Below are 25,644 nucleotides of genomic sequence, written 5' to 3' on the forward strand. Positions count from 1 at the left end.
ACAGCACAGCAGCCTCTGTCACAAGGATTTTCTTCTTCCACTGACATTAGGATAATCTTTAGATAAAGTAAGGGTAAAGAGGAAGATATTGTTCCCTAATACTACTTGATAGTATCCCCAGGTTAAATGACATTTGGAAAGGTGCATGTGTGAGAAAGGATGAGAGGGATATGGGCTAAATGTGTTTCAGGGGGACTAGTGTAGATGGGGAATCTTGATTGGCATAGGCAAGTTGGGCCAAGGGGCCCGTTTCCGTTCTATATGACTCCCATGTATACCCAGGTGCCTTTGACCTGCTGAGTATTTGTCGCCTTTTCTGGACTTTTCTTTTCCAGATTTCCAGCATCTGCTGAGGGATCCCTCCACTTTGTGCCAATTTTATTTGAAAGGTACTGGGTTATTGGTGGGGGTGTGGGAAGGGGGGGGGTGGGTGTGGGAGGGGGGGTGGGAGAGGGAGGGGGTGGGAGGGGGGGGCGGGAGGGAAGGAGGGAGAGCAGGAGGTTCTGTGAATCATTCTCAATGTTGGCTGAATCAGCCCCTTTTCAACACATATCAGGGGTCAGCAGAACAAGTAGCAGGTGTGCCGTGATCAGATAACATCACACAGGCTGATCAGTGCTAGGAGGAGGTCTGCTTTGAATTTAGCCAGAGGGATCCAAGCTAAAGGTCAGAGTCCAGTTGAAACTGTACACAGCAAGAATTAGTGCCAGCATTGGAAACCTTCCAAAATTACATATCAATGTGAACAATGCTAAAGGTAACCCAAGAACAAAAAATAGTAGAATATTTTAAAATCTTGTCGCAACAAAGAACTGCATGTGTTGGAAGGAACTGCAGATGCTGGTTTAAACTGAAGATAGACACAAAACGCTGGAGTAACTCAGCGGGACAGGCAGCATCTCTGGAGAGAAGGAATGGGTGGCATTTTGGGTCGATAATCTTCTTCAGACGGATGAAATGCAGATTAGTGGGAAGGAACTGCAGATGCTGGTTTAAACCGGATAGACACAAATCTTTTCCATCTGGACACAAATATTGCCTGACTTGCTGAGTGACTCCAGTACTTAGTGGTTTTTACTCAAGATTCCAGCATCTGCAGTCCCTTATGCCTACAGATACTGGAATAATTTAGTGCTAGATTGACACAAAAAGCTGGAGTAAACTCAGCGAGACAGACTGTATCACTGGAGAAAAAGAATAGGTGAGGTTTTGGGTCGAGACCCTTCTTCAGACTGAAGAAGGGTCTTGACCCGAAAGGTCACCTACTGTATTCCTTTTCTCCAAAGAGCTGCAGATGCTGGCTTATACCAAAGAGAGACCAAAGTGCTAGAGCAACTCAGCAGATCCTACAGCATCTCTAGAGATAAAGGGTAGGTGACGTTTCGGGCCGGGAGCCTTTTTCATATTAAGCGGTGGGTGGGGGGGCTGGGGGGGGGGATGGGAAGGTGGAAAGACCAGGACAAATCAGGACTGTCAACAGATGACCGTAAGCAAAATTTTGTGTTGTGTAGAAATTCTTTGAACATTTATCCGTTATAATATAATTGGAGATGTGGACAAAATGGTTGTTCGAATGAATTTCGTTAGAAATGGAAGTTCTTATAATGAGATCTCCAAGAACAGGTCAACTGGGATTGTCAAACTTAGTCTTGAGGCAACAAAGAAGTGTGAGTGTATTACATTCTCACATTGTACAAAAATTACATCGCCTTGAATTTAGCCCCAGGATTAGGCTTGGTCAACATGAATCCATAAAAGGAAATCAAGCTCAAAAAATCTGTTGACACAAGGAACTGCAGGTGAAGGTTTACAAAATAAAAGACACAAAATGCTGGAGGAACTCAGCAGTTCAGGCAGTATCTCTGGAGAATAGACACCGTTTTGGGTCGTGTCTTTTTTTTCAACAAATCTGTTTGTTTTATTTTCAGCTTGCTACTGGTTGTACATGGGGAAAACCAGTAGGTATGTATTTTGAGTTTCCAAAAGCCAATGATAAGGTGCTACACCAGATTATTGACAAAATTAGAGCACACAATATTGGGGGATACAATCCCAGCTTGCATTGAATTGGTTAATGGATGGAGTAGGGATAAGTGAGTTATTATTAGTAGGTGATGATTCGGTTGTCCAGGATATCAATCCTGGAGTGACAGATGATCACAGTTGACATTCATGATTTGGATGAGAGAACAAGTATAATATATCCAAGATTTAAACACAAAGTATTGCAGATGCTGGCTTGCATAAAAAGACACACAGTGCCGGTGTAACTCAGTGGGTCAGGCAGCATCTCTGGAGACATTGATTTGCGACGTTTCGGGTCAGGTTTCTTCAAGGGTTCTTGTTCCATGTTTGCCTATTCATGTTCTCCAGAGATGCTGCCTGGCCCATTGAATTACTCCAGAACTTTGTGGGGTTGTTTTATAATATATCCAAGTTTGCTGATGATGCAAATCTGGAATGGCAATTTGAGATGCGAGGAGGATCCAAACAGTTTTCCTGGAGACCAAAGCATACCAAGAGATTGCAACAAAAAAAAATCAAATGATAAAAAAAATTGGTAGAATAAAATAGGAAGGCAGAGTTTTTCATTAATGTTGGAAAATTGAGATGAGCTAATGTTCAGAGGGATCTAAGTACCTTTCTACATAAAGTATGGAATACTGATGTACAGGTTCAGTAGATAACACATGGTATATTGGTATTCATTGTAAGAAGATTTGAGTGCAAACATAAAGAGTCTCCAATTTCTACGGAACCCTGATGAAACCCACATCTGGAATATTGTGCATACGAAGGGATCGCAAATGCTGGTTTACACCGAGGATAGAAACAAAATGCTGGAGTAACTCAGCGGGTCAGGCATCATCTCTGGAGGAAAGGAATCGGTGACATTTTGGGTCGAGACCCTTCTTCAGACTGAGAGTCAGGGGAGAGGGAAACTAGAGATACGAAGAGGTACCAAGAACAAATGAATGAAAGGTATGTAAAAGGACAAATCAAAGCCAGCAATGATGATCAAGGAAAGGTGGAGCACAGTGGGAGCAACAATGGTCCATTGTTGGCTGTGGTGTTGGGCTAGTCTCACTACTCAAGGAAGGATGTGCTTGCGATGGAGAATATTCAACAAAGGTTCACCAGATTTATTCCTGATGCCATGATTGTTGCACAAGCAGAAATTTTACAAACTAGGCTTTGAGTTTATAAAAATGAGAGATGATGTCATTGAAACCTGCAAAATTCTTACAGGGTTTGACAGGTAGTTGATGAGATTGATTAGAAACAATAGTCACTGTTGCAAAATAAGGATGGGCGAGTCAGCTCAGAATGAGAAGAAGGTGGGGAATCTTTGGAATTCAGTATGCAAGAGGCTCGATTTCTGACATGTTCAGCAAAGAACAGTACATCACAGGAACAGGCCTTTCGGCCCACAATGTCCGTACAGAACAAGGGGCCAAATTAAACTCATCTCCTCTGCCTGCAAGTGATCCATATCTCTCTGTTCCCTGCAAAACCAGGTGCCCATCCTAAAGCCTCTTAAACACCACAGTCCTCTCTCACGTATTCAAGGCAGAAACCTTTAGATACGAAGGGAAACAAGGGTTATATATTTAGAGCAGGAAAGTCCCGCAGATGTAAAAAATTAACCGTGATTTTACTGAATGGTGAAGCAGATGTCAGGCGCCAAATGGATCTCGACCCGAAACGTCAACGATCCTTTTTTTCCCCCAGAGATGATGTCTGGCCCGCTGAGTTGCTCCAGCATTTTGTGTCCACCTTTGACAAATGGCCAAAACCCTGCTTCTCTTTCTTATATTTAGTCAGACTCAGGAATTGTGGAAGCAGACATTAGCATCAGTCAGACAGATCAGTGATTAAAAAGCTGACTTTTCCAGTACAGTTGCTTGAAAAGGCTGACTTCACTGCGAGCTCTTGCACAAGACATGCCATAAAGTATTCAACAAACATCGCATACCAGTGGGCAGCCCTCTGCAGCCTGATAGAAGTGCATTCCTTTCCAGCCCTCTCAGCGCTCGCTGCGCGTTCACCAAGGGCTGGCTGCCTGGTGGTTGAAAAGTGTACTCATTATTTGAAATATCAAAAGGTGCAACAGAAGGCTTTTAGCGTCTGCCAAGAAACTGGAGGAGGTACACCCGGGGGGGGGGGGGGGGGGGCGCTTGAACCTTTCCTACCCCACCTGCCTTCGGAGAAGAGCTAAAACAAAACAACCCAAAAGGATACAGATGTGTCTCGCAGACCAGAAAAGCAACTTTCCAATCGCTCCTGTCGAAAGGGATACATCGCAGTGAAAAATGAGGTGTTTTTATTTATTTTTGGGTTTCGCTAAATGAATCACATCTTCTGCCTTTCAACCTTACGCCACAGCTGCCCGCTTCAGGCAAGGTTGCCAGTGATTGCTGGAGCCTCTCCTATCCTGTGGGTGGGTGCGTGCACTTTCCTCCTCCTCCCTCCCCACCACCCCCCCCCCCCCCCCCCCCCTCCCTCCCCTCCCCCATCCTCAACTTTATCAGGAAAGGAGCTCTTCCCTCCAGTAAGTGAGTGATTGCTGGATGTCTGCCTTGAGCAGTGGGAAGTACGGCCAGTGACCCAGCCTGCTCACGCCCAACTTCCTTCCTTCGCTGCGAGATTCACCCAGCCACAGTGTGACTCCAATCCACCTCCGCTTGTTTAACAAAAAAAGCTTCAAGCATGTTGCCAGAGTACATGGCTGCGTGCGCGGAGAGAGCTGGATACTGAAGCCGAGCAGAAGGGGCTCCAGCTATTTCCAACACGGCCGAGCGATGATGTTTGGCAGGAACGGCATCTTCGGAATTGGAAACTCCTGGAAAAAAGGTAGGGATTAGAAGCGCGTCGCGTCGTATGTTGGCTGGTGTAACTGTCTTCAACAACAAGTCCAGTTTAGTGAGTTAGGTTGGGTTGCACCGAAACACCTTCTAAACCTGCCACATCTAGCTGTTAGTTAGATAGACACAAATAAAAAAATCTGGAGTAACTCAGCGGGCCAGGCAGCATCTCTGGAGAGGAGGAATGGGTGACGTTTCGGGTCGAGACTGAAAGTCACACGGAAACATCGCCCATCTCTTCCCTCCCGAGATGCTGCCTGGCCCGCTGAGTTTCTCCAGCTTTTTTTTTGTGTGGCGATCTTCGGTTTAAACCATCCATCTGCAGTTCCTTCCGACACATCTGGCTGTTATGTCTTTTCAATCCCATCCCCCTGTCCGGTGCAACTCCGCAGGTCACAGAGTCAGGATTAGAACAGAGTTGACCCTTTGAGTGCCCTCTGACTTAATCCTGCGTATAAATCAGTTCAGCAGCTCTGCTGTGGTGCTGAGCGCGGTGCTGTTCCGAGAGGCCCGAACCTTTCTAAACCATCAGGTTGGTATTTAAGAAACCAAAGTCGCGGACAGCCGGAGAAAACCAGTGGTGAAAGTGCTACTGGTTCCAACCTCTGCACCCCTACCCTACCCCACCTCGCCCTGAGGGCCAGCCATCAATAAGCAGAGGACAAGTCCTTTAAACGGCGGAACTAGAAGGAGTCGGGGTGCAAATTCCCAGAAGCACAGACATAACATAAACATGATTAAAAACAGGGCAAGTTGATTAAGCTGCTCAGAACCGAGACACTGAACAGGGAGGCGCAGAGTACAAAAGCAGGATGCGGACTTCAATTGCTGATCAAGGCGTTTATTTTCCTTCTCTAATTGCCCCTCCACTGAGTGGCAGGGAAGACCTCATTTTGTGTGATTGGAGTCCCGCAGAGTCCGCGCCAGGACAGGGACAGATTTCCTTCTGCTGAGGATATTGATGAAGAGCTTGTGCAACAATCCAGTAGTGTCATGGTTCCTGTTACTAACACTGGGGGGGTTGGGGTTGGGGGGGGTTGGGGTTGGGGTTGGGGGGGGGTTGGGGTTGGGGGGGTGTTAGGGTTGGGGGGGGTTAGGGTTGGGGGGGGGGGTTCTCTCATAACAAAGCCCAGATATTTTTCATTTCGTGAATTTATATTCCCTTGCTGCTAGGGTGGGATTCGGACGTGTATCGGGATCAGTAATTCATACCAGAATGCAGAATATAGTTTCTCAGTATTGTAGCGTAGCGGTAGAGTTGCTGCCTTACAGCACTTGCAGTGCCGGAGACCCGGGTTCGAACCCGACTACGGGTGCTTGTCTGTATGGGAATTTATACGTGGATTTCTCTCTGAGATCTTCCCTCCCTGTAGGATAGTGTTAATATGCGGGGACGAAGGGCCTGTATCTCTAAACTAAACGTAAAGTCCATTGTCCACCATGAGGTAAATTGGTAAATAGGGATTGTGCCCAAGTTTATGGAAGGACTGTTCAGAAATCTGATAACAGAGCAAAAAAGGCTGTTCCTGAATCTGGTGGTATGCACTTTCAAACTTCTGTATCTTCGAGGAGAAGATAAGATGACTGGGGTGGGAAAGGTGCTTCATTGTGTTGACTGCTCTCCTGAGGCAACGTGAAGTCTAGATGGGGTGTCTGAAGTGTTGGCTGGGCCTCTGATGTGTGGGTAGTCTGATGTGTGTGATGGCTGGGCTCACTCTCTCCCTGCTATTTCTTGCAATCTTGAGTAGAGCTGTTCCCAAACCAAACTGTGACGCCATCCGAAAGTATGCTTTCTATGATGCATCTGTAGAGGTTTGTAAGGGTCATTGAGATCTGCCAAATTCCCTCAGTCTCTGGAGGAAATAAAGGCATTGATGTGATTTTTTTTAGCTGTAGCCTCAATGTGGCTGAACGAGGACAGATTAGTCATGTTTAAGCCTAGGAACTCAAAACTCTCAACCATTATAATGGAATCCGGATCAACTGGGAAAGTGGGCTGAGAAATGGAAGGTAGAATTTAACTTGGACAAGCGTGATGGGGATAAGAACGGCATTCAAGGGAGGGGGCGCTGTAACAGGCAGGTATCTAGTGGAGAGGCAAATGGGGAAATGTTTGATAGAGGTGAAATTAGTGGAATGAGAAATTTTGAGAGGGGGGGGGAGAGTGGAACCAAGAACACAGTGGAGCACAGCACAGGAACAGGCCCTTCAGCCCACAATGGTGCAACGGCTTTAGAGCTGCTGCTTTACAGAGCTAGAGACTCCGGGTTCGATCCTGACTACAGGTACTGTCTGTACAGTTTGTACGTTCTCCCTGTGACCGCTTGGGTTTTCTCCAGGTGTCTCGGTTTCCTCCCACACCCCAAAGACGTACAGGTTTGTAGGTTAATTGGTTTAGGAAAATTGTCCCCAGTGTGTAGTGATAGTAAGTGTAAGGGGTAGATCACTAGTCGGTGCGAACTCGGGGGCCGAAAGGCCTTTTGACTTGCTGTATCTCTAAAGTCGAAAGGAAAGTCCTGATCAACCATGATGCGAAGTCAAAGTGTGGGAGGAAACTGGAGCACCCAGGGAAAACCCAAGCTGTCATTGTGGAGAACGCACAAACTCCACACAGACAGCCCCCATTAGACAGGATCGAACCCAGGTCTCTGGCACTGTAAGACAGCAACTCTACCACTGCGTTACGATGCCACCCTATTCTTTGCCGCGCACAGCTGTGGAGGCCAAGTCACTGAATACATTTCAGCAGGAGATAGACTTCAAAATGCAAAAGACATCAAGGGGTATAGGGAAGAGTGTGGGGAAATGACATTGAGATGGAGGGTCAGCCATGATCGCATTAAATGGAGGAGAAGGATCGCTCCTACTTTTCTCTGTTCCAATGACTTCATTAAACCACTTCACAGAGAAGGGTCGTGATTAAAGGCTGCACATCTGAGAAGACAATAATACCCATGCAATTGTTAGCCTCGCTACTAGAAGCTTGTCTGACTCACAAATACTTCGCCATGGACTCCGCACCTCAGGTGCCATGTTCTTGACCAAGAACATAAGACACAGTAGTTGGCCATCTCGTCCTGAACCTAATTATTCAGTCTGATTTTTGGCTGCAGCACCATGTTCCTGCCTGATCCCCTTGTACTTCTTGGTCCAATGTACATTTGGAAAGGTACATTTTGAAAGGTTTAGGAGGATATGGACAGGTGGTACGAGCGTAGATGGGACATCTCGGTCAGCACGGACAAGTTGGTCCGTCGGGCCTGTTTCTGTGCTGCAACTCTATGATTCTCTGGACTTTAGAGATACAGCATGGAAATGGGCCCTTCGGCCCACCGAGTTCATGCCAACCAGTGATACACTACCACTATCCTACACACGAGGGACAATTTACAATCTTACCAAAGCCTATTGACCTCCAAACCTACTCGACTTTGGAGCGTGGGTGGAAACCGAAGCACACGGTTGGAAATCCGCGCGGTCACGGGGAGAGCGTACAAGCTCCGTGCGACAGCACCCGTGGTCTGGATCGAAGCCTGGTCTTTGGCGCTGTGAGGCAGCAATTCTGCCGCTGCACCACCATGCCGCCTTGATTCCCATAATCTCTTCATCAGTTGGTTTCTCTGCAATCCACTGCTACATGTGGCTAACCTCATTAATGGGTCGCCCGTAGGAAGATCGTGCAGCACATGCTTCCTCTGAGTGCCATGAATGACGTGACCTGCAATAAGATAAAGGCCAGGAGGACATTGCACGGACTCGGAGAATCACAGTGTAAGTGCCTGGCAGCGCTAATCTCCGTTACACTGATTATTTTTGGCACACAGGCCAGATTACTGAAATTCCCCCTTCAACGTTTCTACCTCCTCACTGGAGAAAAATTGCAAGCTGCCTCAGGAATTTGCAGAGAGTAACAAAGTGTCACGACCAATAATGAAGGTAACACAGATGGCAACCAAAAGCCCTTTTGAGTGAGACTTACCCCATCTGTCAGAAGCCTCCATGGGCACCTCATCTGCACTTTTAAGTGAAATCCAGATGTAGAAATGATTACTTTAAGTAACAATAATGTTAAAACAATAGCCATACTAACCACATACAGTACATTGATATCAACTAACCGGTCTTTAGTTTTCCTTTTGCGAGGGCCATACAAATTGGAATAGACTCATAGAGTGATACAGTGTGGAAACAGGTCCTTTGGCCCAACTTGCCCACACCGGCCAGCGTGTCCCAGGTACCCTCGTCCCACTTGCTTGCGTTTGGTCCATATCCCTCCGAACTTGTCCTATCCATATACCCGTCTAACTGTTTCTTAAATGTTGGGATAGTCCCAGCCTCAACTACCTGCTCTGGCAGCTTGTTCCATACACCCACCACCATTTGTGTGAAAAAGTTACCCCTCAGATTCCTATTAAATCTTTTGCTCTTCATCTTGAACCTATGTCCTCTTGACCTCGATTTCCCTCACTCTGGGCAAGGGATTCTGTGCATCTACCCGATTCATTCCTCTCAGGGGAATGCTGGTCCCATTATTTTCATCATTTCATAATTAACAATGCCGCTGGATATCCTGGGACGAGACAGACCATGGGCTCCACAAAGTGCTTAGTTTAGTTCAGAGGTACAGTGCGGAAACAGGCCCTTCAGCCCACCGAGTCCATGCTAACCAGCGATCATCCCGTACACACTAGCAGTGTCCTGCACACTAGAGACAATGTACAATTTTACTGGAGCCAGTTAACCTACAAACATGCACGTCTTTGGTGTGTGGAGCACCCAGAGAAAACCCTTCACGGTCTGTCACAGGGAGAAGGTAGATACTCTGTACAGACAGCACCCGCAGTCAGGATTGAACCCAGGTCTCTGTCGCTGTAAAGCAACAACCCTACTGCTGCATCACCTTTGTGCTTGAGTGCTAGAGACACTAGGATCTGCAGATGCTGAAATCATTAGTAAAGCATAAACTGCAGATGCGATCTGAGTGCTTTCTTTTTGATCCAGATTGTACTGTTCGTTAAAACCTCTCAACCTGTACATGCAGTAAGCCTGCACTGATAGCCCATTGCTTCAACAGTACAGATAATAGAGCAGTCTGACACTCCCTTGAAGAAAGAAGCATGCGGGTACAGCAGGCAATGAAGGAAGGAAATGGCACGTTGGGCTTCATCATGAGAGGACTTGAGTATCGGAGCAAGGAGATGCTGCACTGCAGTTGTACAGGGCCCTGGGTGAGACCTCACCTGGAGTATTGTGTGCAATTTTGGTCTCCTGATTTGAGGAAGGACATTATTGCTATTGAGCGATTGCAGGGTAGGTTCAGCAGGTTAATTCCCGGGATGGAGGGACTGACATATGATGAAAGAATGGATCGACTGGGCTTATATTCATTGGAACTTAGGATGAGAGGGAATCTTATAAAAACATATAAAATTCTTAAGGGATGGAGAGGTTAGATGCAGGAAAAATGTTCCTGATGTTGCGGGAGTCCCGAACCAGGGGTCACAGTTTAGGAATAAGGGGTAGGCCATTTAGGACTGAGATGGGGAAAAACTTTTTCACCCAGAGAGTTGTGAATCTGTGGAATTCTCAGCCACAGAAGGCAGTGGAGGCCAATTCATGTTTTCAAGAGAGAGTTAGATTTAGCTCTTAGGGGTAACGGAATCAAGGGATATGGGGAGAAAGCAGGAACAGAGTACTGATTTTGGATGATCAGCCACGATCATATTGAATGGCAGTGCTGGCTCGAAGGGCCGAATGACCTACTCCTGCACCTATTTTCTGTGTTTCTATTTTTCCAAGAAGGGTTTGGGTGTACTTCAGGAGCCTCAGGCCACATTGCCCTGTGAGAGGTGCACTCAAGGTGGCTTGAGGTTAATTGTAGCCAAGCAATGAGTAAACAATCCTCACAGAAGTTAGTGGTTACTCAGCACGGACTCAGCACACTGCACGGATCATGTGTGGTCACAGTCGATGAGGGTGTCCCGTATCAGCGGAACAGGTGTTATTTTGGAAGGAACATTAGTTTAGTTTATTCCTTCTCTCCTGAGATGCTGCCTGACCTGCTGAGTTACTCCAGCATTTTGTGAAATAAATACCTTCGATTTGGACCCGCATCTGCAGTTATTTTCTTACACTTGGTTTAGTTTTAATGTCACGTGGACCGAGATACAGTGAAAAGCTTTTGGTGTGTGTTATCCAGTCAGCAGAAAGACTGTGTCGTGATACAATCGAACCGTCCACACACAGTGCACTGGTTCATGTTAAAGGGGATAAAGGGACAAAGGCAATAACGTTTTGAACATTGAGGAGGTAGGTTTGACTGAAGCAAAAATAAGAAATCCCCAGGGATGCACCGCAAACCAATGCAGAGTAAGGGCTCTGCGGGTTGATAACAGGGCTCTGGAAAATTGCAAGCACTTAGGTCTAAATAGGGAGGGACAGTCCCATCAACTCAAGTGCCTTGAGGACTTTATCATCAAAGTGAAGCCTGTGAGAGCAAACAGCTATTTGTGGACAACTTTATCCTGGAAAATTAAAGGGATGATCACATTCAAAGTGCTGCACTGGTGTGGTTATCAGAGTTGTGTGTTTACTGTTAGTTTCGTTTGGAGACATAGCGCAGGAACAGGCCCTTCGGCCCACCGGGTCCGCGCCGACCAGCGATCCCCGTACACACTAGCGCTATCCTACACACACACTAGGGGCAACATACAATTGTTACCCAAGTCAAATTAACCGACGAACCTGTACGTCTTTGGGGTATGGGGGGAAACCGGAGCGCCCGGAGAAAACCCACACAGTCACGGGGAGAACCTACAAACTCCGTACAAACAACACCCGCAGTCAGAAGGGAACCCGGGTCTCTGGCGCTGCAAGGCACCAACTCCACCGCTGCGCCACTGTGCCGCCCTTTATTAAATACTAGACCAAGTGGACCCGTTGGGCCCATTCCTCGTAGAGGGGGGACAGGGAAGGGGAGAGGGTGTCGTCACTGAGTGAACCCTATTCTCCCCCTCCCCTGACCTCCGTCCCTCCCCCCACCCCCACTTTCCCCTCCCTCCCTCCCAACTTTCCACTTCCAAAAACATAGTCATTCATTTGATCGACACAAAATGCTGGAGTAACTCAGCGGGACAGGCAGCATCTCTGGGGAGAAGGAATGTGTGACGTTTCGGTTCGAGACCCTTCTTCAGACTGAGTCTGTAGACTATAGTCGGTTTAAACCAGCATCTAGTTCCTTCCCACACATCGTAATTCATTTTGTGGTTTGATTTAAAAAGAAATGTAATGGTCACGGTGTTTGTGTGTGTGTGAGAGAGAGAGGGGGAGAGAGAGAGAGAGAGAGGGGGGGAGAGAATCTCTGTTAAGGGAGATGGAAGTGAGAAATGGGAGAGGATAATTGGAATAATGGTGCCCATGTGTTCAAAGATCGATACCCATTGCTCTCTGGCGCAGCTGCATATGTTAAAGTGAATGTAAACATATAACAATGCACCACACTAGATAAAAACACAAGGTGCTGGAGTAGCTCAGCAGGTCAGGCTGCATCTGTGGAGGGAATGGGTAGGCGACATTTTGGGGTGGGACCCTGAAGAATGAAGGAGAGTCCCTATCCGAAACATTGCCTGTCCATTCCCTCCACAGAGGCTGCTTGACCCACTGAGTTCCTCCAGCACATTGTGTTTTGCTTAAGATTCTGGCATCTGCAGCTCATTGTGTCTCCAATACACCGGATCATAGAAAAAACACAAAACAGTGGAGTAACTCAGCGAGTCAGGCATGGCTAGGTGGACGTTTCGGGTTGGAACCGTTCTTCAGACTGATTGCAGGGGGAGTACTCTGTCCTGCTCATCTTCTTTTCCAGCTTACTCCCCCCCACTTTGCCATCAGTGGGGGCGGGAAAAGCTGGAGGAGAGGTGGGGGGGTAGAACAAAGTCTGGGAAGCGATAGGTGGATACAGGTGTGGGGGGGGGGGGGGGGGGGGAGGAGTTCGATGCACAGGTTGTTGCACAAAGGCCAGGGATAAAATGGCAAAGAGCATGAGATGAGGATAGAAGAGGCACAAAATGTGAAGCCAGAGGAAGCAGAGTAGGTGAAAGGGAATGGGGAAGGAGAAAGGGAGAAATGGATATGCATTCTGATGGAGCCCAGGGAAGAGAGGTGGTTGAAGTGTGTGTGTGTGTGGGTGGGGGTGGGTGGTGGTGGGGGGGGGGGGTATTTGTAGATTAGTTACCTACAATTAGAGAGTTCATTGTACACACCGTTGGATATTTCTGGATGTCTTCATCAGGCTTTCCAAGATGGGTTGAACCAGACAATTTACTCTACATGGGACAGACACAAAATGCTGGAGTAACTCAGCGGGTCAGGCCGCATCTCTGGAGAGAAGGAATGGGTGACGTTTTGAGTCAAGACCCTTCTTCAGACTAGTCAGGGAGGAGGGAAACGAGAGATATAGAGAGTGATGTAGAGATAGTGAACAAATGAAGGATAAATATGCAAATGAGGGTCTCAACCCGAAACGTCACCCATTCCTTCCCTCCAGAGATGCCGCCTGTCCCGCTGAGTTACTCCGGCATTTTGTGTCTGTCTTCAGTTTAAACCAGCATCTGCAGCTCCTTCCCTACACATTTCGTCTCACCCTACATGAGGTTGTTGAGAGTCTCCCATCTGTGCCAGTGTGGGAGAGAGGTCAGGCATGGGATCGTTGGCTGTCTCTTTGCTGCCATTCCTTCGTCAAGGCTGCAGGAGATAATTGCGAACACACAGAGCAAAAGAAAAAGGCCAAATCCGGAAGTCAGAGTCAAAAACAGGAAAACAAAACTCCTGATGATTGACGCAAAGTGCTGGAGTAGCTCAGCGGGTCAGGCAGCGGCTCAATCTGAAGAAGGGTCCCAACCCAAAACTTTCACCCATTCATTTTCTCCAGAGATGCTGCCTGGCCCCCTGAGTTACTCCAGCACCTTTTTTGCCTATCTTCGGTATAAACCAACATCTGCCGTTCCTTTCTAGACAAATAAAACTCCTGGAAGCATGGAGCAGTGGAGTTGCCAAGCCTGCAGGCGTATCCTCCCGTTTCCAGACACAGACCATACCAACCTGAAAGAAAAAACAAAGTGGGCATTGCAAAAATGAAAATAATATTGCCTTTGCGGTAGAGCTACAATAAAGTCCCAACGCGGACTGGCAGTTTTTTTCCAGTCAATTGACATTATTCCTTTTCATACCCCTGACATACTTTTAACTCATTTTTGAAAAGTTACACAGTGGCATAATAAATTTTACAGTGAGCCAAGCAACTTTAAAAGGAGTAGGAAAGAACTGCAGATGCTGGTTTAAATCAAAGGTAGACACAAAATGCTGGAGTAACTCAGCGGGACAGGCAGTATCTCGGCCCATCAAGTCTACTCCACCATTCAATCATGGATGATCTGTCTCTCCCTCCTAACTCCATTTTCCTGCCTTCACCCCATAACCTCTGACACCCGTACTAATCAAGAATCGATCTATCTCTGCCTTAAATATATCCACTGACTTTGCCTCCACAGCAAGGAATTTGCTTCCACAGCAAGGAAAGCCTTTGCCTCCACAGCAAGGAATTCCACAGTTTCACCACCCTCTGACCTTATCTCCTTCCTAAAATAATGTCCTTTAATTCTGAGGCTATGACCTCTGGTCCTGGACTCTCCCACCGGTGGAAACATCCTCTCCACATCCACTCTCTCTATGACTTCCATTATTCTGTAAGTGTCAATGTGGTCCCCCCTCAACTCTCTGAACTCCAGCGAATAGAGACCCAGTGCATTCAAACACTCATCATATGCTAACCCACTCATTCCTGGAACCATTCTTGCAAACCTCCTCTGGACTCTCTCCAGAGCCAGCTCATCCTTCCTCAGATATGGGGCCCATATTTGCTCACAGTACTCCAAATGCGGCCTGTTAGAGCCTCAGCATTGCATCTCTGTTTTTTTTTGTATTCCAGTCCTCTTGATATCAATGCTAGCATTGAATTTGCTTTTCTTACTACCGATTCGACTCGCAAATTTACTTTTCGTGAGTCCTGTACCAGCACCAGCACTCCCAAGTCCCTTTGCATTTCCGATTTCTGGATTCCATCTCCATTTAGAAACCAATCTACGCTTTTATTCTTATTACCAAAACGCATGACTCTGCATTTTGCTGTACTGAATTCCATCTGCCACTTCTCTGCCCACTCTCCTAACCTGTCCAAGTCCTTCTGCGGGAGTTACTCCAGTTTATTGTGAATAGCCCTTTGGGTCTGTTTTCTGGAAATTTGTCTCTGACGGAGGTATTTGGCTTCTTGCAGCTTAACTGCAACAAAAATAAATCAAAACAGGTGATTTCCACTGTTCAAGTAACTGGACCTAACAATGTTGTGGGGTTTTTTTTCCCCCCTTGTGCCTCGGAAGTGGCGAAACAGGAGTCATCCAAGAAGAACGTGGTGTTGACCAAGGTGACAGCCCTGAGAAATGGCCCAGAGTGCGAGCAAAGTTCGCGCCACCCAACGGCAGCCGGGGCCAGCAACGACAACCCAACGCCACGAACTGACGGCGGCGCCGATCCGCCCAAGCCCGGGTACCACAACGTGTTCTCAGGGCTCGCCGGCAGAAAGGGGTCGGCAAACTGCACTGTCCTGAAGCTGTACAAGTCCGAATCGGAGGACTCCGGCGCCGAATTTCCAAGCGGTGCCAATTCTCCATTGACTCCCTCGGGCTCCGAGCAAAGCCTCGTTATACACCGGAGAGTTTCATCCTGTGACTCTGGCATGGCGCTGAGCATCACCTCCATCTCCCCTGCGGTTCAACATCTGCCCCCGGCCAGTCCCTGCGCCAACTCCGGTGCGGCGTGCATCAAGGAAGACCGGGAAGACCTGGATGCCGCGGCGGAGGTCGGGGAACAGCCCAGGGCGTCCACGAGTTGGACAAAGGACCACAGGTCGAGCAGCCACTTCAGTCCGAGCCCACCACCCGCGGACGCAAGGGCGAAGCGGCCCAGGCGTGTGTCGCTCGTTGAAATAGTCATTGCCGACGCCGGCTCTCTCCCAGTTGCAAAAGGCGGAATGACCGAACGGCGAGATGCAGCAACACAGTTAGATCACCAACCATTGACGAGGGGACAATCAAACCAGAGTCTGGACAAATACATGGAGAAGTGCTGCAGATTAAGCGAGGTAAGAGATCATACAATCTTTAGAAGGGTCTCAACCTGAAAAGTCACCCATTCCTTCTCTCCTGAGATGCTGCCTGACCCCCTGAGTTACTCCAGCATTTTGTGAATAAATACCTTCGACTTGTACCAGCATCTGCAGTTATTTTCTTATACAATCTTTTAGCATTTACAGTTTGTCCCCGATTCACACTTTGGTGACTAAATGGAACTCTGGGACGTTTCTCAAGGAGGTTCAGTTTAGTTTAGAGACACAGCGCGGACACAGGCCCTTCGGCCCACCGAGTCTGTGCCGACCAGCGATCCCTTTACACTAATAACACTATCCTACACACACTAGGGACAGTTTACAATGTTACCAAGCGAATCGACCGACAAATCTGTACGTCTGTGGAGTGTGGGAGGAAACCGGAGCTCCAGGAGAAACCCCACAGGGGAAAACGCACAAACTCCACACAGACAGCACCCCAGGATGAAACCCGGGTCTCTGGCGCTGTCAGGCAGCAACTCGACCACAGCGCCACCGAGATCTTCAAAGGCATTCGAAATAATGTTGTAAAAGTGACCGAGTGGGACCAAGTGCAGCATAGTGGCGCAGTGGTAGGATTGTTGCCTTGCAGCTCCAGAGACCCAGGTTCGATCCTGACTAGGGATGCTGTCTGCACGGAGTTTGCACGTTCCTGTGACCCCTGGGTTTTCTCCGGGTATCCCCGGTTACCTTCCAAACTCCAAAGATATACAGATTTCCAGGTTAAGAGGCTTCTGTAAATTGTAAATTGTTCCAAGTGTGCAGGGTAGTGCGAGCGAATGTGTGTGGTGGTTGCTGGTTGTCACGGATTTGATGGGCCGAAAGGCCTGTTTCCACACTGTGACTCTAAAGATGGTGGGGAAATTAGGAAGCAGCGGTTTGATGACATAAAATGTTAACAGCAGTGAAACTAAATATCAGGCGCATTCCCCCTTCCAATCAGTCCGAAGAAGGGTCCAACTCGAAATGTCATCTATCTGTCTTCTCCTGAGATGCTGCCTGGTCTGCTGGTCTACTCCAGCACATTGTGCCTTCTTTTGGAAACCAGCATTGGCAGTTCCTTGCTTCATAGAAACATAGAAAATAGGTGCAGGAGTAGGCCATTCGGCCCTTCGAGCCTGCACCGCCATTCAATATGATCATGGCTGATCATCCAACTCAGTATCCCATACCTGCCTTCTCTCCATACCCCCTGATCCCTTTAGCCACAAGGGCCACATCTAACTTCTCTTCTGCTTTCTCACACAGCTTGTTTCCTATACCCGCCACCCTCTGGGATTCATTTTGGCACATCTGATTTTCCCTGGTATCTTTTGCACACTTACAGACAGAACGGCTTGTGTGCAACAAGTTTCCTCCCTTAAATGCCGCTGAATCTTTCCCCAACCCTGATAAGTGTTGGCAGGACAACTCGCAGTTACTTTCAGCAGTTGCTACAAAGTATTTACACATGTCTAATCTCTCCCCGCTGCTCATTTACCGCCTTTATCACTGTCCTTGCGTTGAACCACATAGCGATAAATAATGGCAGGCATTATGCACTGTTCCTGCATCTGCTGTCTGTCATAAGGGAATGCAGATGCTGGAATCTTGAGTAAAAGACAAAGTGCTGGAGTAACTCAGCGAGTCAGGCCACATTTGTGAGGGAGATTTCCACAGTCCGAACAAGGGTCTCGACTGGAAATGTCACCTAACCTAAACGTCCAGAGATGTTGCCTGAGGCGCTGCGTTTGACAGCAACTCTTCTCGCTGGAGTTGAGACGGTTGAGGGGGGACCTCATGGAAACTTACGGAAACTTACGGAATAATGAAAGGCATAGATAGAGTGGATGTGGAAAGGATGTTTCCACTGGTGGGAGAGAGTCGAGGACCAGAGGACATAGCCACAGAATTCAAGGGCGCTGTTTTAGAAAGGAGGCGAGGAGGAACTTCTTTAGTCGGAGGGTAGTAAATATGTGGAACTCATTGCCACAGAGGGCTGCGGAGGCCAAGTCAGTGGATAATTTTTAAGGCAGAGATAGACAAATTCTTGATTAAAATGGGTGTTAAGGGCTATGGGGAGCAGGCTGGAAAATGGGATTGGGAGGCAGAGATCAGCCATGATTGAATGGCGGGAGTGGACTCGATGGGCCAAGTGGCCTAATTCTACTCCTACAAACCTGTGAACTTGTGAGTTACTCCAGCACTATGTGATGGGAATGGACAGGCGACGTTTCAGCTCGGGACCTTTCCTCGGGCTGATCAGAGTAGACAATAGACAATAGACAATAGGTGCAGGAGGAGGGCATTCGGCCCTTCGAGCCACCACCACCATTCAATGTGATCATGGCTCATCATTCTCAATCAGTACCCCATTCCTGCCTTCTCCCCATATCCCCTGACTCCGCTATCCTTAAGAGCTCTATCTAGCTCTATCTTGAAAGCATTCAGAGAACTGGCCTCCACTGCCTTCTGAGGCAGAGAATTCCACGGATTTACAACTCTCTGACTGAAAAAGTTTTTCCTCATCTCTGTTCTAAATGGCCTACCCCTTATTCTTAAACTGTGGCCCCTGTTTCTGGACTCCCCCCACATTGGGAAAATGTTTCCTGCCTCTAACGTGTCCAACCCCTTAATAATCTTATATGTTTCAATAAAATTGAAAGTAGGGGGAAGAAAATTGGAAAAGAGAGGTGTGGGTTGGACAAAGCCTTGTGAGTGATAGGTGGATTGAAAAGCAGGAGAGCAGCAGGGATCACAGAGGGAGAGAGGGTCTTACAGAACTACCGTCAGAGAGAGGAATTTTCTCAAAGTTGACATACTTTGAGGAGATTTTCTTCGTGGGACTGTGCTCTGGCACTTTGTGTATTAAATAATAGCAGTTTCTTTGTTGTTTCTTTGCTCACCTTTGGAACAGGGTGTGTTCATGTGGTTGGGAAAGAAATGTTACTGCATATCTTTGGAACATTGTGCAGGAGGGAACTGCAGATGCTGGTTTAAACCGAAGATCGACACAAAAAGCTGGAGTAACTCAGTGGGACAGGCAGCGGCATCTCTGGAGAGAAGGAATGGGTGACGTTTCGGGCCGAGACTCTTCTTCAGAACTCTGAAGTCTGAAGAAGGGTCTCGACCCGAAACGTCACCCATTCCTTCTCTCCCGAGATGCTGCCTGCCCCGCTGAGTTGCTCCAGTTTTTTGTGTCTGTCTTTGGAACACTCATTGAGTGGCCCTGTGATCTGCCAGAATTTCTGATGCTTATTGCTGCCAATGAAAATGCAGTGACAAGACTGTGCTCATCAGAATTTTCCACATATGTCTTTCCACTCTTCCCACCCGCTTGGTCTGTGTCAATTTAGTTTAGTTTAGAGATACAGTATGGAAGGCAGGTCCTTCAGCCCACCGAGTCCACACCGACCACCGATCACCTGCACACTAGTTCTATGTTATTCCACTTTTTGCACCCTACCCACAAGGAGCAATTATCGACCTCTTTGATAACTGTCGGAGATATTTGATTGGCCTTTGCTGACTTTACCTTGCACTAAACGTTATTCCCTTATCATGTACCTATACTGTAAATGGATCGATTTCATGTAATCATGTATTGTCTTTCTGCTGACTGGTTAGCAGGAAACTAAACCTTTTCACTGTACCTTGGCACACGTAACAATAAACGAAACTAAACGAACAGAAGCCAATTAAACCGACAAACCCTCATGTCTTTGGGATGCGAGAGGAAACCAGAGCACCTGGACAAAACCCACACGGTTACAGGGAGAATTTACAAACTGTACAAACAGCAGCCGCGGTCATGGTTGAATCTGGTTCACCGGTGCTGTAAGGCAACAACTCTACTGCTGCTCCACCGTTGCCCCCCCCCCCACCCCCCCTTCAGGCAATGCATTCCACATCTTAACGACAGATCAAAACCTTGATTTTTTTTAATTAAGAAGGAAGGAGCCTCGCTGGTTAAAGTCTGCAAGCACAAAAATTCCAAAATAAACATTTGAAAGGAAACTTCACCTATCCATGTTATGCAGTATGGTATCTGTTCTGATTAGTTTAGTAAAGGCGACACAGTGGCGGTAAATGTTGAAATACTTCACAAACAGGTTGCAAACCAATTTCTGGGCATTGCAGCCTGAAGGCAGTGGAAGAATGTGTAGGAATGCACAGGGAGTAAATTAGAGTATCCAAAAGGTGTTGTAGCGGTAGAGTTGCTGCCTTACAGCGCTTGCAGCGCCAGTGACCCAAGTTCGATCCTGACTATGGGTGCTGTCTGTACAGAGTTTGTGTGTTCTCCCCGTGATCTGCGTGGGTTTTCTCCAGGTGCTCCGGTTTCTTCCCATACTCCAAAGACGTACAGGTTTGTAGGTTAATTGGCTTGGTATAAATGTGAATTGTCCCTCGTGTGTGTGTGGAATAGTGTTAATGTGCGGGGATCACTGATCGGCTTTGGTGGGCCGGAGGGCTTGTTTCCACGAGGTATCTCTAAACTAAACTAAACTAAAGCAAGAAGGGCTGCAGGGAAAATGCTGGGAACTGTAGGCGGTGAGCTTAACATCTGTAGTTGGTAAGTTACTGGAGAGGATTCTGAGGGATAGGATATACAAGCATTAGGATGGGCAAGGGCTGATTAGGGATAGTCAGCATGGTTTTATATGTGGAAGGTCGTGTCTCACAAATCTGATTGATTTTTTTGAAGACGTGACCAAAAAGGTTGATGAGGGCAGAAGTGTAGATATTGTGTACATGGATTTCAGTAAGGCATTCGACAAGGTTCCACATGGTAGGCTGCTCTGGATGGTTAGATCGCATGGGATCCAAGGAGAGATAGCATAATGGACAGCAAATTGGCTCCATGGAAGGAAGCAGAGGGTGATGGTGGAAGGTTGCTTCTCGGACGGGAGGCCTGCGACTAGTGGTGTGCCTCAGGGTTCGGTGCTGGGCCCATTACTGTTTGTCATCTACATCAATGATTTGGATGAGAACATACAGGGCAAGATTAGCAAGTTTGCTGATGATACAAAAGTTAGAGGTTTTGTACGTAATGAAGATGGTTGTGAAAGATTGCAGCCGGATCTGGATCGATTGGCCAGGTGGGCGGAGGAATGGTTGATGGAATTGAATACTGAAAAGTGTGAGGTGTTGCATTTTGGGACGTCGAATGAGGGCAGGACCTACACAGTAAATGGTAGGCCTCTGGGCAGTGTTGTAGAGCAGAGGGATCTAGGAGTACAGGTGCATGGTTCCTTGAAGGTCAAGTCGCAGATAGATAAAGTGGTCAAAAAGGCTTTTGGCATTTTGGTCTTCATCAGTCAGAGTATTAAGTATAGAAGTTGGGAGGTCATGTTGCAGTTGTATAAGACGTTGGTCAGACCGCATTTAGAATATTATGTTCAGTTCTGGGCACCATGTTATAGGAAAGATATTGTCAAGCTTGAAAGGGTTCAGAAAAGATTTACGAGGATGTTGCCAGGGCTAGACGGTCTGAGCTATAGGGAGAGGTTGAGTAGGCTGGGTCTCTATTCCATGGAGCGCAGGAGGATGATGGGTAATCTTATAGAGCTGTACAAAATCACGAGAGGAATAGATTGGGTAATGCGCCGACTCTTTTTCCCAGAGTAGGGGAATCGAGGAGCAGAAGACATAGGTTCAAGGCAAAGGGGAAAAGATTTAATAGGAATCCGAGGGGTAACTTTTTCCACACAAAAGGTGGTGGGTGTATGGAACAAGCTGCCAGAGGAGGTAGTTGAGGCTGGGACTATCCCATCGTTTAAGAAACAGTTGGACAGGTGCATGGATAGGACAGGTTTGGAGGGATATGGACCAAGCGCAGGCAAGTGGGACTAGTGTAGCAGGGACATTATTGATGCTGTGGGCGAGTTGGGGGCCGAAGGGCTTGTTTCCATACTATATCACTCTATGACTCTGAAGCAGTTTGCCAGATACATAGTCAAAGGTTTCTGCAGTTTCCTCAAATGCCCCTACATCAGAGAAGGGTGAGAAGATGTCCCGAGCTTGCAGCGAATGTTGCTTTAATGAACCAAGAGCAACCAGGAGTTCATCAGTTTACTCTGTTGATAATCGCCAGGTTTCACGTAAATCTTCTCTAAGCTGTCCTGAAGCAATGTGCCAAAGCTTCAGGAATTCTGAGGAGTTGACCAGTTTTCTTCTTTACAAGAACCATAAATAGTTGACATTCCTTGCATACTCTTCAGAGAGATAAGAGAGTATTGGCATCATATCCATTGCAACACAACTAACCAACCTGTGATGGCAAAACCAATGTGCATTTGCGCAGAAGTGTATTACATCTATATCTCTCTACATCACTGTCGATATCTCTCGTTTCCCTTTCCCCTGACTAGTCTGAAGAGGGGACTTGACCCAAAATGCCACCCATTCCTTCTCTCCAGAGATGCTGCCTGTCCCGCTGAGTTACTCCAGCATTTTGTGTCTACATTGGTATTGGTTTACTATTGTGACATATACTGAGATGCAGTGAAAATATTTGATTGCCTGCTATCCGGTTAAACCATATTGTACATGAGTACAATCACAAGCTATGCACAAGTACAATAGGTGCTGAAAGGAGAAAAATACCAGCGTGCAGAATATAGTGTCACAAAATTACAGCGTTATTTATAGAGAAAGTGCTGATTTTAAAAAAGCGCACAGGATCCAATGTGGTAGCATGGAAGATTAGGATTATGAGACAATAACAGTGGGAAAGAAACTTTAGATTTTATATATTCAGTGTGGAAACAGGCCCTTCGGCCCAGCGATCACCCCATTTGCTACACACTAGGGTCAAATGACAATTTACAGAAGCCAATTGACCGACAACCCTGTACGTCTTTGGAGTGTGGGAGGAAACAGGAGGAAACTCGTGGTCACAGTGAGAACGTGCAAACTCCGTAGAGACAGCACCTGTAGTCAGGACCTAACCCGGGTCTCTGGCATTTCGAAGCACTGGCTCTACCACTGTTTCACCCTGAATGCATAGCATGATGTTAACCAAGCAATGTATCTGATTTCATCGTGGAATAATGTATTTAAAAGGGTGGAGGACAAAGTGGCTAATGACAGTAAGGATCTGAAATTAATGAACGTCAGTAAAATTAAACTACTGGAGAAAATAAGAGGAGGTCTAAATGCCAATTAAATCCTTGGAAGTCATGGCCTGCATGTCAGTGTTTCAATTAAGAAACTACAGTCAAAGTGGATGCAGTGATTATGATCATCCAAATTTCCTTAAATTCTGGAATGTTTCTAGCAAATTGGAAGGTAGTAAATCTATTCAGGAGAGGGAGAAGGTAGGGAATACAGACTATTTCATCTGTTTTTAAGAAATTGCTACATACATTGTTATCGTTGCAAGACACATAAAAACCTATCTGTTTAAGCAGAGTCTTACAAAAAGCAGCTTGTCACAGATTTAATATTAGGTTCTTAGAGTCAAGCAGCCTAGAAAACAGCCTTTCTGCTCACGCCAACCATCACGAAGTTGTTGTTAAGAATGTAACAGCATCGTAGATGAATAGATGTCGACTTGTAAAAGACCAGATGTCATCAGGCACACCACGCAAACCAGACTCCCCACCATTGACTCCATCTACACCATGCTGCCTTGGGAAAGCAGGCAACACAATCGGAGACTTGTCCCGCCCCACTCATTCCTACTTCTCCCTGCTCCCATTCGGGAAAAGGTACAGGGGCTTAAAAGTGCGCATCGCCAGACTCAGGACAGCTTTTCCCCCCACTGTTATCGGGTTTGTGAACGGTCCTTCCATGAGTTCAGAAGGACGAGAGGGGATCTTATAGAGACATATAAAATTATAAAAGGACTGGACGGGCTAAATGCAGGAAAAATGTTCCCAATGCTGCGTGAGTCCAGAAACAGGGGCCACAGTCTTAGAATAAAGGGGAGGCCATTTAAAACTGAGGAGAGAAGGAACTTTTTCACCCAGAGAGTTGTGAATTTGTGGAATTCTCTGCCACAAAGGGCAATGGAAGTCAAATCACTGGATGGATTTAAGAGAGAGTTAGATAGAGCTCTAGGGGCTAGTGGAATCAAGGGATATGGGGAGAGGGCAGGCACGGGTTATTGATTGTGGATGATCAGCCATGATCACAATGAATGGTGGTGCTGGCTCGAAGGGCCGAATGGCCTCCTCCTGCACCTATTTTCTATGTTTCGATGTTTCCATGAGCTAAGGTACTGTCTGATTAATCTCTGTCCCACTGTGGACATTGTACGTTACCTATGGAATATTCTGCACCACAATGCTCTATTCTGCATTCTGTATCTTCCCCTTTGCTCCACCTATTGTACTTCAGTTGGACTTGATTGTATTTATATACTGTTTATTGGACAGCATGCAAAAACAAATCTCTTCACAGTACCTCGGTGCACATGACAATAATAAACCTAAACCGAAAGCTAAACCTTGGAGGCGGTGCCACAACAAAGGCAGCTGTACTGTACGAACGAACGAACAACTTTATGCGATTGAACATAATATGACAGAGCGCATGCAGGATTGATTATAAGAGAGTAAACAAAGGATCCGAATAAACAGTCAATGATACTTTATTCAATTGTACATTATTGTCACATACAGTGAGATTCTATGTTTTTGCATTCAATCCAGTAAAATCATACAGCAGATGTCACCGAGACAGTAGGTGCCAACAAAGTTACAAAAAGCTCATTGAACTGTCTTATCTAACAGTCAAGTTAGTGGGCTCAATAAGATCAGTGTCCACTCCCAGCTACATATAGTCATGACTTAGATGAAAGGCCACACATCCATGCTTCCAAGATGGCTGGCAATTTAAAACCCTTGGGGACGTAAGTTTTAAAGAGGATTCAAAAGGTCATTGAAGATACATGTAGGGAGTAGAAGCATATGGATCACGTGCAGGCAGAGGAGATTAGGTGAACCTATTTGTCATATTGTCCACGATAGACATAAAACGCTGGAGTAACTCAGCGGGACAGGCAGCATCTCTGAATAGAAGGAAAGGGTGACGTTTCGGGTCAAGACCCTTCTTCAGACCATATGTACTTTTGTACGTATGACAATACAATAAACACTCTTGACTCGTGACTCTTTACATCATGTTTGGCAGACATTGTGGGCCAAAGAGCCTGTTCCTGCACTGTACGGGTCTATGTTCTATGTATTTAGATGGGATTGGCCATGATCTTAATGATGAAAGGAAAGGGCTTAAGCTGCAAGATGAGGGTGTTTTTACAGATACCAATTCTTCTATCTGATGGAGATCTAACTCCATTATCTGCCTCTCACTTGAGTTCTGTCACACCTTCTGCAAGATCAGGCCTATGCATAAGACCATGGGCGACACAGTAGAGTTGCTGCCTTACAGCACTTTCAGCGCCAGAGGCCTGGGTTCGATCCCAACTACGGGTCCTTGTCTGTACGGAGTTTGTACGTGGAGACCTGCGTGGGTTTTCTCCGAGATCTTCGGTTTCCTCCCACACTCCAAAGACCTTCAGGTTTGTAGGTTAATTGGCTCGGTGTAATTGTAAAGTTGTCCCTCGTGCGTGTAGGG

The 25,644-nt window shown here is 46.8% G+C and overlaps 1 protein-coding gene across 2 annotated transcripts in view; it reads left to right on the forward strand.

The window, feature by feature from the left end:
• The first annotated feature begins 4,603 nt into the window (after positions 1-4,603).
• LOC144600868 (uncharacterized) overlaps positions 4,604-25,644 on the forward strand; it is a 52,481-nt gene continuing 31,440 nt past the window's right edge. Inside the window, exons 1-2 of one of the 2 annotated variants that reach the window (XM_078412750.1) lie at positions 4,604-4,854; positions 15,299-16,059. In XM_078412750.1, the coding sequence (XP_078268876.1) occupies positions 4,803-4,854; positions 15,299-16,059 (813 nt within the window). In that variant the 5' untranslated portion in view covers positions 4,604-4,802. Of the gene's footprint in view, positions 4,855-8,542; positions 8,637-15,298; positions 16,060-25,644 lie in introns of those variants that run through there. The other variant, XM_078412749.1, reaches the window with a different exon arrangement.

Source organism: Rhinoraja longicauda, chromosome 16, assembly GCF_053455715.1.
Source record: "Rhinoraja longicauda isolate Sanriku21f chromosome 16, sRhiLon1.1, whole genome shotgun sequence".
Taxonomy (NCBI): Eukaryota; Metazoa; Chordata; class Chondrichthyes; order Rajiformes; family Arhynchobatidae; genus Rhinoraja; species Rhinoraja longicauda.